We start from the raw sequence: 12,909 nt of genomic DNA on the forward strand, positions 1-12,909 counted from the left end.
TTGCAAGTGTCCGCAACCGTGTCTGGTGAATCACAAGTTGGTCCGAAAACTATAGATGGATGTGTCACCAGTACTGGATTATTAGTATGAAGATGATGCTTGACCCAAAAACAAAAAAAAAAAGTACGAAGATGATGAGTTTGATGTACTGGATTATAAGCTGGAAGATAAAATGAGCGATAAGTAAATGAGTTTGAAGTACTGGATTATCTTCAAATTTAGGTCTATGAAGATTAAAAAAGAAAAAGAAACAGAATCCATCAGTGATTATAATGGACAACAATAGCCCCTGAATTTGATGTTTGATCATTAGCAACAGCCAATCTGCTCAGATTCAAAAGGCAAAATAAGGCAAAATGGTAGTTTGGCTCCAAAGAGTCCAGCTACTTTAGAATGTACAAACCATTTTTGTTTTTTGGTTACATTTTCATAATGTAATTTAAGCACCTACTATATAGTGAACCCTGAAGAGACTTTTCAAAGTCCTGCAACTGTGAAATGAAACCAACATTTGGAGCTGCCTGTGGTCGTTTGCTCCTCACTTGTTCAAGAGCATGAGAAAGGCTGATGCCATGCTTTTTCATTAGATAAGACAAAACAATAGTCACACTGCACAGATCAGAAAAACATTAATAAGCCAAGTTCTATCTGATCAAAGGATACAACTTCTTGCTATTTCAAGTACTAATATTAATAAGCAAGAAAAGTGATCACTCAGAGCTGTATTTGCTTCCAACAGTGCGAATAGAAAGTGACTAACAGGTATACAAATCCATGGTGTTTCTAAGTTCCAATCTATATTATATGCAAACAAAGTGGGATTTTTTTTTTTTTTTTGGCATTGAAATATAGAATTAAAAAGCAAAATAGAACAGAACAGATGAGCCACCAACAGACCCAGGAGAAAGACAATCCTTGTGGGGGAGTGGGGGTGGGGGGTTTGGCAGCATTAAACTGTATAACATGAAGCAAGAAGAAGGCAGGTTGACAACCCAGTCCGAGGGGCACATAACAAGATCCGCCGCTTTGTTGGCTTGTCTGCTGACCCATGCCAGTTAAAATGGTGCGAAGATTTGTTGGCTTGGCTGTGTTTCACGGAAAATTCTTAACTAAGGTTCATGGATGCAGAAAAAGTTACCAAGTAATCCAATTTTCCCCAGAAGCAAGAATCATGTGGAATCACTGGATCATTTGTTTAGAAGATCTGCGGCTTCTCTGAAAATACAGTTTCATCAGGGGTATGATTTCTTCTTCATTAACACTCCACGATTTGAAGATTGAATGTTTGCCAACCTCAAAGCTAGACCTCAAACACATAACCCTAAACCTTGGTATCCGACTTTAAATTAATGCTCAATGGAGGTGTAACGAGCTGTTTGACTTTTATTTTGTTTCAGCCTATGTGGCCTCGAAACAATATCATGGGTTATATTCAGAATGGAATAAAACAAATTGTTCTTAGTCCACTAAACCTATGAGTTAATCCCCCATCCAAGTGGCAATGTCTTACTACTGGTATGGAGGCAGACAGTGTTTGGTATCCAACTTTAATTTAATGCTGAAGGGAGATGTAACAAGCTGTTTGACTCTTCTTTTATTCAGCCTCTGTGGCCTTGAAACAACAAAACAACATCATGGGTTATATTCAGAATGGTCTGAAACATATTGTTCTGAATCCACTAAACCTATGAGTTAATTCCCCATCCAATTGGCAATGTCTTCCTACTGATGTGATCGAGCTCAATACTAATGGTGGAAGACAGTGTTTGGACGGCTCAATACAGATGGTGGCAGACAGTGTTTGGAAGGCAAGATTTGTGCAAGTTCAGAATGGACTGAAACATATTGTTCTGAATCCACTAAACCTATGAGTTAATTCCCCATCCAATCGGCAATGTCTTCCTACTGATGTGATCGAGCTCAATACTTATGGTGGCAGACAGTGTTTGGAAGGCAAGATTTGTGCAAGAGGTACTCTCAGGGACTCCAATGGTCCTTGGCTTGAGGGATTCATAGCTAATATTAGTTATTATGTGGTATTTCCATGGATGGAAAGTTTTTCAAGGTCTCATTGACCATGACTCAAAATGTGTTATAGCTCTACTTAGGAAGCCCATCTGCGACACTCATCCTCACTTTAGCTTCATCAGTTGCTGCAAAAGTGTAATTGCTTGAGACTGTAATTGCAAGGTGACTCAGAAAGACTGAGAGCAAAATTCAGCACCAGATGGGTTATGCCTATGATATTGGATTGACAACCCTTTTGATTTAATTCTTACTTTGCTTGCAGATGATAACTTTATAATTTTTGTTTTGTTTTGTTTGTGATAAATGCCTTGCAGATGATATTGCTGGTGTTTCTGAGATGCCTAGTGTTTTAGCTAGCTTGTTCTTATGCTCTGGGTCCTTGACACTACTGAACCCAAAAAGGATCAACTAGCACAAAAAAATTTCTAATTATATTCAGATTTCAGTGCCCTTAAAAGTAAATCATATTTCAAGGATTCACTGATGCAATTGATTAACAGTATCGACATCAAAACCTTGATACTCTGCTACAAAAAAAAAATAATAATAATAAAAAGAAGAAGAAGAAGAAGAAGAAGAAAGATAACCTGGAAGCTATAGGGAAAGAATTCAGGATCTTAAGAAAGTAATGAAAAAATAAGCCAATATCTATCTGATTAATGTTGCACAAAACAAGATATAGCAAATGTTTCCTTCAAAACCGTAGTTTCTTCCCAACAGTGCATGTTTACCAACTCATTTTAAAGGTTGTATAAAGCATTACTCTCATTGAGATTCAACCAAACTTGGCTAAAACAAACTAGATTTACCTTTATAATAACTTGACACATTCAAATTTCTAAGCATTTATTTTCAGAATTCATTGGTTAAAGCTGGAGGATTATATACAACAAGTTTGACAAGAAAGAAACAAGTAGAATCACACTTCAAGGATATTCACCGTCTATGCAACTAATTGACAAAGTTTGACATACCCTTGATAATTCTTCACTATGAATAAGTAGAAAATCTGCAAATGATAATATAAAATGGGAGAGGAAATTCACCTTCTTGATCTTCCCACAAAGCAATGAACCAACACACCGCCTCCAGATCCTTTAGCTTCTTCAATATAGTTGTAACATTCATCGAAGTGCTGTCGTAGGTTTGTGCATTCTGTGTCCGTAACTACCTCAATTTCAAAGAGCACAAAACAATATACAAAAATCAATTCCAGAACCTTGGCTTGAAACAATCATTATGACCTATATTATGTATAGCTCATAAAGTCAATGTCATGGACTGCAAACTAGAGGCTGGTGAAACCGAACGTTTATAAAGTGGGAGGGTAAGTGCTTCAAATCAGTGTGTCAATGCTTCTCCTGGAGTATACCAAAGACATTTAGACTAATAATGATAAGATAATTTGAAAATCACTTTATGATACAAAATTATAAAAGAGATCGAAACAATCCCAGCTTTACGAAAGAATTGATATATCATACAAGTAGCAAACTGAGTGCATGAATCAAGAAACTTGGAACAATTGATTGAAGTAAATTATATCAAATACTAGATTGCAGATTAAAAAAATCTTATACTTAAAGAAAACAGAAAGCCTAGTTCACCAGATCAAGGAAGAAGACTCTTACCATTCAAAACCTTATACACAAAATCATTCGGATACGTAGGTGGCAAAGAGTTAGCTACTGTCAGAATGTGCGTCACGTTTAACTTTTTGAGTTCGTCCTTGTTGTTTGCAGCTCCAATAGAACCCAAGAAGAGACCCTGGATAATGAAAACAATGACAACAATTACTAGGTGCAGGAAAAGGGACTGAACTCAATGGTGTAAAACTGATTGTGAAATTAAAATCTAACAACCTCTTCAATCTGGCATGGAACATTGTCCCATGTAGAGAATCTGTCATTCATAGATTGCAATACTTCTGCAGCTTGCTTCCTAAGGGAATCATCAACCTGATTCATTGCTAATTACAGAAACTTCCCACGGCCGTACACTTATTCCCTTCAACAAAAGAATACAAATGATAAGACTGCAATTTAAGTTTGGACATACTATGAGTCCCAAATTCAAAATTTAATATAGCGAGTCAAATTCTCCCACAGAAAGGAATTCTGGGAAACAACTACTTATCAACAGGAACAAGGCAGGTACAGCCAGAGTTCAAAAAGAAAAACAAGATTCTAGCAGCTAGTTATATTAGAGCAAGTTCAACTGTATGGGGAACTTCAGCGTATGATGAACAAGAAAAGTTTTCGGCTGATGACATGCATCTGTATGAACTGTCAAGCACAACTGTTTATGCTTGGTATCAGATTGTGGTACAGCTTGCTCTTCATTGTGATCCATCACCTTTCTGATGAACTTGACTTACTCGAGTATAACCGTACATCTCTCATGCCCTAACAAGAGAAGCTTTTCGGCTGATGACATGCATCTGTATGATGAACTTTCAAGTGAAGCTGTTGGTTCTAGTATCGAATTTATGCAACTTTATGATGAACTTTATTTACTCTCACATCGCCGCTCATTTATACAGACTCTTTAGTTAAGGCACCACATACTTTCTAACACATTTAGAGATTTCAAGATGACTTCCTGGCTGCACCATAAATTCAAGACCTTCTTCAGGTTCTTTTAAGGTTTCCAAACTAATCCAGTACACAATTTAAAAGTTTGTAATGATAAATGCTATAATTTATGAAACAATTCCCAATAAATGAAGTTTCTCTCATCAATGAGTTGGTGTTAGGCTTTGAAAGACATTTGCATTCCCCCTAGTAGTCAGATATGGCCAGGAGTTGCCATTATTCACTTCCCCTTCCACTTCCAAGAACTGTATTCCATTTCAGATTGAAACAAGGACTCGTCATTTGTAAATACTACCAATTAAACAAAAGAATTTTTCTTCTTCTTCAGTTGAACAACTCAGTTCATCAACCAACAAGAGCCAATGAGACAATTAAATATTCTTTTTCTTCGATGTCACCTTACAGTTCTTGCTGATTGTTGGACTAACTCCGCATCTCCGCTTGGATTTCATTAGGACTGAGCAATACTGTCAACATAGGGAGCTTTCAGTTTAATTCTTTTACTGAGCATTACCCTTGAAAGCTGCAACATCCACTAAGTGCCTTTGTTGAGAAAGCCCCACTAAAAGAATAGAATAAGTATGAAAGTCAACGGAAGATAAGCATTCCAGCTTCTCAAGTTCATGAAATGAGCAATAATAATCTACTGTACACCATTCAAACAAAGGTCTCTGTTGATAATGCTATGCATCAAACTGTTTGGTTTGATCCCACTATCAAGCATCATCCTAAATACACTTTTCTACCTCCTCAGATCTTCTAACTACTTTTAAGGACCCAACAAGATAACTATAGTAATCAATTTCTGTAACATTTTGGTTTCCTACAACTCTATCAATCAACTCATTACTCGTCTTCAACTTGCTCCTCTGCAAAATAACCCTTAATTAAAGAACTAACCATGACACGAGTCAGGAATTAACTACAAACTTCTATTTGGTCCAAAATATGCTTCCATTGCCGAAGTTTGTCACAATGATTTTGAATCGCAGACATATAACATTAGGACTACAATCCCCACTTCCCTCTCCATCTCCGTCCAATAACTTCAAGGTTCTCACCATATCTGTGTGCCTAGAGAATTTATCAAGTAGTGCCGAGTACACCACAACATTAGGCAAACAACCATTTTACTTCATAAACTTATACAACTGACAAGGATCATCCAATCGACCCAGATTACAAAATCTTTCGTCATTCCACGTATGTGATCAAAAAAGGATAAAAATCCACCATACCCATCTCTTTCACCAAACTTTCAGCCATATCCAAATCACCCTTATCATAACAACCTTAAAGCTCCACGTGCAAACCAAATTCTGGCATTTTCCCTATAGTCGTCAAAGCTTCATCACCAAGCTTAGCTTCTTCAACATATTAAAAACAACCTTGAATGTATTGAGATGAACAGAAAAACCTTCAACTCTATATGCCTCCAAAACAAAAAAAATTATACTGGGGTTCAGCCTAATCTTATACAACTCACGAGCTTGGCTAAACATAAACTAGGTAAGCTGAGTGCAATGAATACCACACATACAGGGAGACTGAATGTTAGATGCATTTGGGATTGGGTAGGATAGCATCTCTGCAAAACCTGATTAACACATTTTGACTAGGGATTTCTCTATGTCGCCATTTTCTCTGCAGGTGATTGTCAGCTATCTCTCTGATGCACGAGAGAACTGCAAGTTTGAGAGTTTGTGATTTTTTTTTTCCGGCAAACTGATGGGAAGGGAAATCGAGACATTGAGGAAAGGGCCACCATTTAAGGGAAGTGTATGGTTGATTACTCAAAACTATAACATTGACTACTTCCTCAAATAACATCTTAACAGAAAACAATCGAAGTGAAAAAAAGAATAAAGAAAGAAATTTAAAGACTCCAACATTGACCTAAATAATTTGCATCTTATCTGACATTGGATTGTAAACTCTAATGTGAACCTACAGAGATTAGAAGAATAAGAAAAACAAACAAGCAAGTCTATACAACTCTGAAGCAAAAATTGAAGTAGCGTAAACACAATTGTACTCTCAGGGATTCAATTTCAAGTGACCAAAACACGGTATAATATGTAAAAATCCGCATCAAATTGAACCAGCAAACATCTAGATCATCACCACATGAACAATGCGAGTAGTATCAAACTCAAATTTTCTCAAATTGCAATGAAGAATAGTATCAAACAACCACTCCTGCTCATCAAACTCAATTTCGGGACTCAAATGTCCAACAACGAACAGTCTCCGCAATCAGATACCAGTACCAAAACCAATTTACACAATTTTCAGCAAAGAAAAAGAAGAAAACTTGCAGTCCAAAAATGCGATGCAGAGTTTGAAGAGAGAAATAGGATGAGAAAGCTTACCGCTCGGGTTGGCCTCCTAGGAGAAACAAGGCGGCTGCCACTTTCTCACGGCGGGAGAGTTGACACAGAAAAAATTGGTGAAATGGAAAGGCTGTGAGAAAACGCTACAGCTTCTTTTGGTTTGGGTGTATTGGAGGCCCAAAGGCCCAAACTTTTTAGTGTGGTTTCTTCGGTTCATCTCCAAAGACTCCAACTATTTTTAGTATTTTTCATTTGTTTTTTTTTGGTCAGAAACTATTTTTCATTTGTTAATCATTGCTTTAATTTAATTTTTTTTTTCGAGGAGTAATTTTATTAACTCAAATGAATATATCAATATGGAGACAAATTGATTTCGAACCGAGAACCCCCACACAGCTCTAGCAAACTACATAACATCAGTGAAATAATGGAGCCAAGGAGGCCCTATTTCTTTGCAAAACATAGCTTGCACCAACGACAAAGCTGGTCTTGCCAGTTTTTTTTTTTTTTTTTTTTATGACAAATTAACCTTACAACGAAAAAGAAAAACCACGAGAGACACCCATTCTCAGCTGATAAAAAAGCAAAAGCAATGATTAACAAATGAAAAATAGTTGGAGATGAATTGAAGAAACCACACTAGTTCCTTTTTGCCAGTTTATGAGCCACAAAGTTAGAAAGTTTCTTCACATGTTTCCAAGAAACCATATTAAATTCTCTCATCATCAATCTAACTGCATCCAAAACTCCTCCAATATCACTAAGGTCCCATCTAGAAGAAATTTAATCCATTAATCACATTGAGTGCATCACCATAAACTGCCACATTCCTCAATCCCAATTCTCTTTAATCCATGCCACAAGGCTAAGGCCTTAGTTGCAGCAGGTTTAATAGGTACATGTAAAGGAATTGATAAAGCACCCATTAACTGACTTGTTTCACTCAGAATCACTGCAACCAACCAAACACACTCCTTAGAGCAAGTGCACCGGTATGACCTTGGCTGGTCATAGTCAAGAAAAGCTGATGTGGTGACCGGTCATGGGAGAAATGCAATTTGCAACGGAGGAATCTTGTCCGGGCAAACATTACCCCTTCATGACTACAGCCAAAGAAATAGTCAATTCCATGACTATTTTCTTGCCCGACCAAGCCGACATGCCACACAAGCCCAGCCCTTCACGTGGCTGACGTGATGAGGAGCTCAGCAAACGACGACGCGCCAAGGGAGGGAAGTGGACGACAGCTTGACGACGCGTGGCGCTGAGCTGCTGGGAGGGACGCCATTTTTGTCGCGTAGTGCCAATGGGAGGGACGTGGTAGTCATCTATTGGGCTTTTAGAATTTTAAAACCAACGGTCAATTAATCTTGGCCGTTGGTTGCAATTGATGTGAAGATCTGATGGTATATAATTAATATGTATGATTATATAGGTAAAAGTTTAAAAAATGAACAGTGTTGACCGGGCAAGGAAAAAAACGGGTGCAAACCTATGTCCAGTGGCAGTGAATAGTAACTTGACTGGTCGAATTCTTGACTTCTCGACTTTGCCTTTTCTTGACTACGAGTGCACTTGCTCTTAATCACGTCAACAGCACCATCAAAGAACAATCGGGTTTCTGCCCTTCCTGCAGCGCCAACTCTTATCACTGCCACCTACATTTTGTCCTCCCTACAATTTATCATCGCTTTAGCATTTATTTAAGGGGGGTGAAATTTGCACCCCCATATTTACAAACTACACCCAATTTCCTTTTTTTTAATAATATTTCACCCAAATTTCATTGCACTTCCTAAAATGCCCTCAAAAGTAACATTTTCTTTTCTTTTCTTTTTGGGTCTTGTCTGCTCTCTCTCTCTCTCTCTCTCTCACTTTTTCTCTTCACGACAACAAGCTCCTCTTCTCTCTTTCTTCTCCAGAGAAAACGTCCTCTTCTCCATTGAAAATTGATCAACTTCAACCCTTCTTCTATCCAAACCAGGTTACAATCCCAACTTTTCTCTTTATTATCTCACTATATCTACTCTAATTTCATGTTTAACTTTGCTTTTCTCTTTTGCAATTCAATATTTCTTACTGTTCCTTCCCCACAAGATCATTCAAATTGGACAAGTTTCTTTCTTTATGATTTGTGGGTAATATGTTTGCTGATAAATTGAGAAATTTGGAGTCCTTTTTGCTTTTCGAAATCCTTTCAAAATTTGGAGATTGAAAAAATTAGGTTGCTTTTATGCCCAAAATCAGCTGCTGGGGAGGTCAGAACAATGGAACAAGAGCCCCTAGATGCTGGGTTGCAAATTTCTATGTCTTCAGATGATATGGAAGAAGACTTACAGTCAAATCACCCGTCTAGTATCATTGAAGTCCCCATTGTCAATGGTAAGTATTATGTGTTATCACTTTTATTATGTTTAGAGCTAATTATTTTGTTTTTCTTTGATTTGCTTGAAGGCCCCTCTATGATTGATGATTCTGATGAATTCCTCTCATTATCGACGAAATTTTTTGAAAATCGAGAAGACCTTGTCAGTGCTATTCGTAAGATTGGGTTGCTGCAAGGTTACGTTATGGTAATTAAAAGATCTAGAAGCAATAGAGATGTGGCTATTGGTTGTGATAGAGGTGGTTGTTATCGAACCTGTTCTGCACTTGAGGAGAAGAAAAAGAATTCAGCTTCTCGTCGGATAGATTGCCCTTTCAAAATTGTGGGAAGAAGGACAGCTGAAGGGTTGTGGAAGGTTGAGATAAGTAGCTTGTTACATAACCATGAGCCTTCCACTGACATGGCTGGACATCCATATTGTCGTCGGTTTACTAAAGAGGAAGCCTCACAAGTTGAACAAATGAGTCGGGCTGGCATAAAACCACGTCAAATTCTCTCTTCGCTTCGACAAAGTAATCCTGATCTTCTAGCTGTTTCCAGAAATATATATAGCAAGACATCTCAGTTTAGAAGGGAGAGTCTAGGTGGGCGTTCGATTATTCAAGCATTATTAGATGAGCTTGGTGGTGCTGGTTTTTCTCATAATGTCAAATATGATCACTCTGGTCATTTGACTCATCTATTCTTTGCTCATCCCACTTCCATTGAGTTGACTAAAAGCTACTCTAATGTCTTTGTGATGGATTGTACTTATAAGACAAATAAGTACAAGATGCCATTACTTGAGATTGTAGGAGTGTCGAGTTTCAACACATCATTCTATTCGTGTTTTGTTTTCATGCAAAAAGAGGAACAACAGGATTATCAGTGGGCTCTTGAAATGTTCAGTAAGTTGTTGGGAGATGGTAATCATCCATTGGCGATTATAACTGATAGGGAGTTGGCTTTAATGAAAGCATTACAAGTTGTGTTTCCGATGACTCCTAATCTTTTATGCATATGGCATATTGAAAAAAATATTCTTGCACATTGTAAGGGTCAGTTTAAGGAAGATGCAGATTGGGTTGGTTTTATGTCTTCTTGGAGTACCCTTGTAAAGTCTTGGGACGTGTCAACGTTTAATGAAGCTTGGAACCGTTTTCAAATTGAGTACAAAGACTATGCTTCCATTCTAACTTACATTGGCAATACTTGGCTTCCATGGAAAGAGAGGTTTGTATTTGCATGGACCGGACAGATTTCACACTTCGGTAATAATGTTACTTCTAGAGCAGAAGGTGCACATGGAACCTTAAAGAAATATCTTCAAGTTTCTATTGGTGGTCTCCGTGAAGTGAAGGAAAATATTTGTCTTGCTATTCAAAATCAGTTTCAAGAAATTAGAACTCAACTTGCAAGTGAAAAAATTCGTGTTCCTCAAAAGCTTTGCATCCCTTTCTTTAAAGAGGTGATTAATAAGGTATCTTTCTATGCTTTGTTTGAGTTACAAAAGCAATATTTGTTGGCAAATACCAAAGACTATTCATCCCAATGCAAGGGCCAGTTTTCCAAAACCATGGGTCTTCCATGTGTGCACATGATCAAGGAGATGAATATTGAAGTGTTGCCTTTAAATCAGATTCATGAGCAATGGAGGATTGGCACAAGATCATTCACTAATGATCATCGTGCAAGCTTGGATCATGAAGATCCATTTAGTAGTCTTTTATCTGAGGTTAAAGAGAAGTACGAAAAACAGCCGCTAGCGCAAAAAGAAAATACCATAAGGCAGCTTTCTCAGATTCTTGGTGCATCTTGTCCTTTAATTTTTGAACCTACTCTTCAACCTCACAAAGGTCGTCCGGTAGGATCAAATAAAAGAAAGGAAACTAGCTCTACAAGGCGGGAACCTTCATATTTTGAGAGAGTGGAGAAGGCACCTCGAAAATGTAGTGGGTGCGGTAATACTGGCCATTATCGTGACAAGTGTCCATCAAATAATAAGTCTACCACACTAGGAACACAGTGAGATAAAGCTCCCAGCTTCTTTTGGGTTAGTCAGAATTTTTTGTTTATTTTCTTTCTTTCTTTTGGTTGACGCATTCTGATTTATTTGTTATGCATTTTGAGGAATTCTGAATTGGTTGCTAAATTGCTGTTTTTTGTTATGCATTCTGAGGTTAGGCAAACTGAATTATGTGAGTCACTTTGTTTGCTGGATTGGCCCCTCATTTTTTTAGTTTCTAGTAGTCTTTTTGTTATATATAACTATATTCGGGTACTAAGGTTATATGCTTGACTCCTATTTTAGTGTTGGATCTCTTTGTCTTTGTGTACTTGTATTTTAAAGCATTGAAGAGTGGATGGCGTGTTGGTTAGTATGGCTGGTTGTATGTTTAAATATAAACATTTTTAAAGAAAAGGAGGTTATGCTCTTACCTTTTTTGTTTTTTGCTGGATTCTAATTTAAAGAGCTCTTTCTGAGTTTAGTCTTTAGGTAGTTGCAAAGCTCTTTTTGAAGGTGGTTGATGTTCTGGTGTCACATTTGTAAGCATCTTTTCTGGTGATGGTTGGATGTCTGGATAGACAGCTTTGATTTTCAGGTCATCTCGGTCGTTTAATATGATTTCCCAGATTTTGAATTGGCCAATGCTCTTGAAGATTTGTTCTGGAGGGTTGTCTTGCTCTGTGTAACCTTCTTCGATCACTAACTTTTGGCAAGTGACTCCAAAGTGAACATCTGCTGGTTTTCCTATTAATTAATATGGCTGATGTTGAGTCACTTTTATCCTCGAGATGCACCTCCATTCTGAAGCTGTGGTATTGATGAAATGGAATGTTAGTTTCAATATCAATTATGTGCTTTTTCAACATCTTGGTGCACACAATCAGAATTATCAATGAATGGTTTAAGAACTGGAACTTAAGATTAGATCAAAGTTGGTTTATAGTACATAAGTTGGTTTATCAATAATTTTAGAGATCACAGGTACTATAAGTTCAGATTGTGTATTATATTGGACACATTGTATGTTTATAGTACAAAATCAGGAAATAAGGAACTAGTATAATCTGTTTGAACGCATGGGTACTATAAGTTCAGATTCTTTTGGCCAGCTGTTGATTTACAGAAGATGAGTGAGTGTTTAATGGCAGCTTGCTTTACCTACTTCCATACTTGTCTCCTCTTTTTCCCGTGAACCCACCTCAATAGCCACTCAGTGCTTAAACTAAATTATTGTGTTAACACACTGCCCTTTCCCCTTTTAATTAGTATTTCTTTGGTTTAAATGAATAATGTAAGCTGACTCTGTCTGCATTTTGCTTCTTTGTGCAGAGAGCAAGAAATTTATGGAAGTGTGGCTCTCTTCTTTAAGGAAGTTGAAGGGGAAAAAGATGAAACAGAAATTGGCCCAGTGTACTTGGTCAGGAAGCTTTTTGTGCAGCATGGCTTGGACTACGTTCTTTTTGTATCTCTCACAACATGGAGAGTTTTGTAGATGACGTATTATTAGGGGATTTGAGCTATGTAATTGGTAGAAAAAATTTAGGATTTGAGCTATGTATCTTTTTGAAGTCAATAGGATTT

At 37.4% G+C, this 12,909-nt stretch overlaps 2 protein-coding genes across 3 annotated transcripts; one reads left to right on the plus strand and one right to left on the minus strand.

Moving 5' to 3' along the window:
* Positions 1-242: 242 nt before the first annotated feature.
* LOC133709289 (dual specificity protein phosphatase 1B-like) lies at positions 243-7,145 on the minus strand. 2 transcript variants are annotated; one of them, XM_062134972.1, is made up of 5 exons: positions 6,995-7,145; positions 3,891-4,035; positions 3,660-3,795; positions 3,075-3,195; positions 243-609 (listed from the first exon to the last, which is right to left on the minus strand). In XM_062134972.1, the coding sequence occupies exons 2-5, from the start codon at positions 3,993-3,995 to the stop codon at positions 420-422; spliced, it is 552 nt and encodes a 183-aa protein (XP_061990956.1). In that variant the 5' UTR covers positions 3,996-4,035; positions 6,995-7,145; the 3' UTR covers positions 243-419. The 2 variants fall into 2 exon arrangements, with proteins under 2 accessions (XP_061990956.1, XP_061990957.1); XM_062134973.1 differs by having other exon boundaries at positions 3,891-4,027; positions 6,995-7,136.
* A 2,077-nt stretch (positions 7,146-9,222) lies between these two features.
* Positions 9,223-10,636, plus strand: LOC133711340 (protein FAR1-RELATED SEQUENCE 5-like). Its single transcript, XM_062137475.1, has 3 exons — positions 9,223-9,337; positions 9,410-10,404; positions 10,616-10,636. Exons 1-3 carry the CDS (start codon positions 9,223-9,225, stop codon positions 10,634-10,636), a joined length of 1,131 nt encoding a protein of 376 aa, XP_061993459.1.
* Positions 10,637-12,909: the final 2,273 nt, after the last annotated feature.

Source organism: Rosa rugosa, chromosome 5 (genome assembly GCF_958449725.1).
Source record: "Rosa rugosa chromosome 5, drRosRugo1.1, whole genome shotgun sequence".
In the NCBI taxonomy this organism is placed as follows: Eukaryota; Viridiplantae; Streptophyta; class Magnoliopsida; order Rosales; family Rosaceae; genus Rosa; species Rosa rugosa.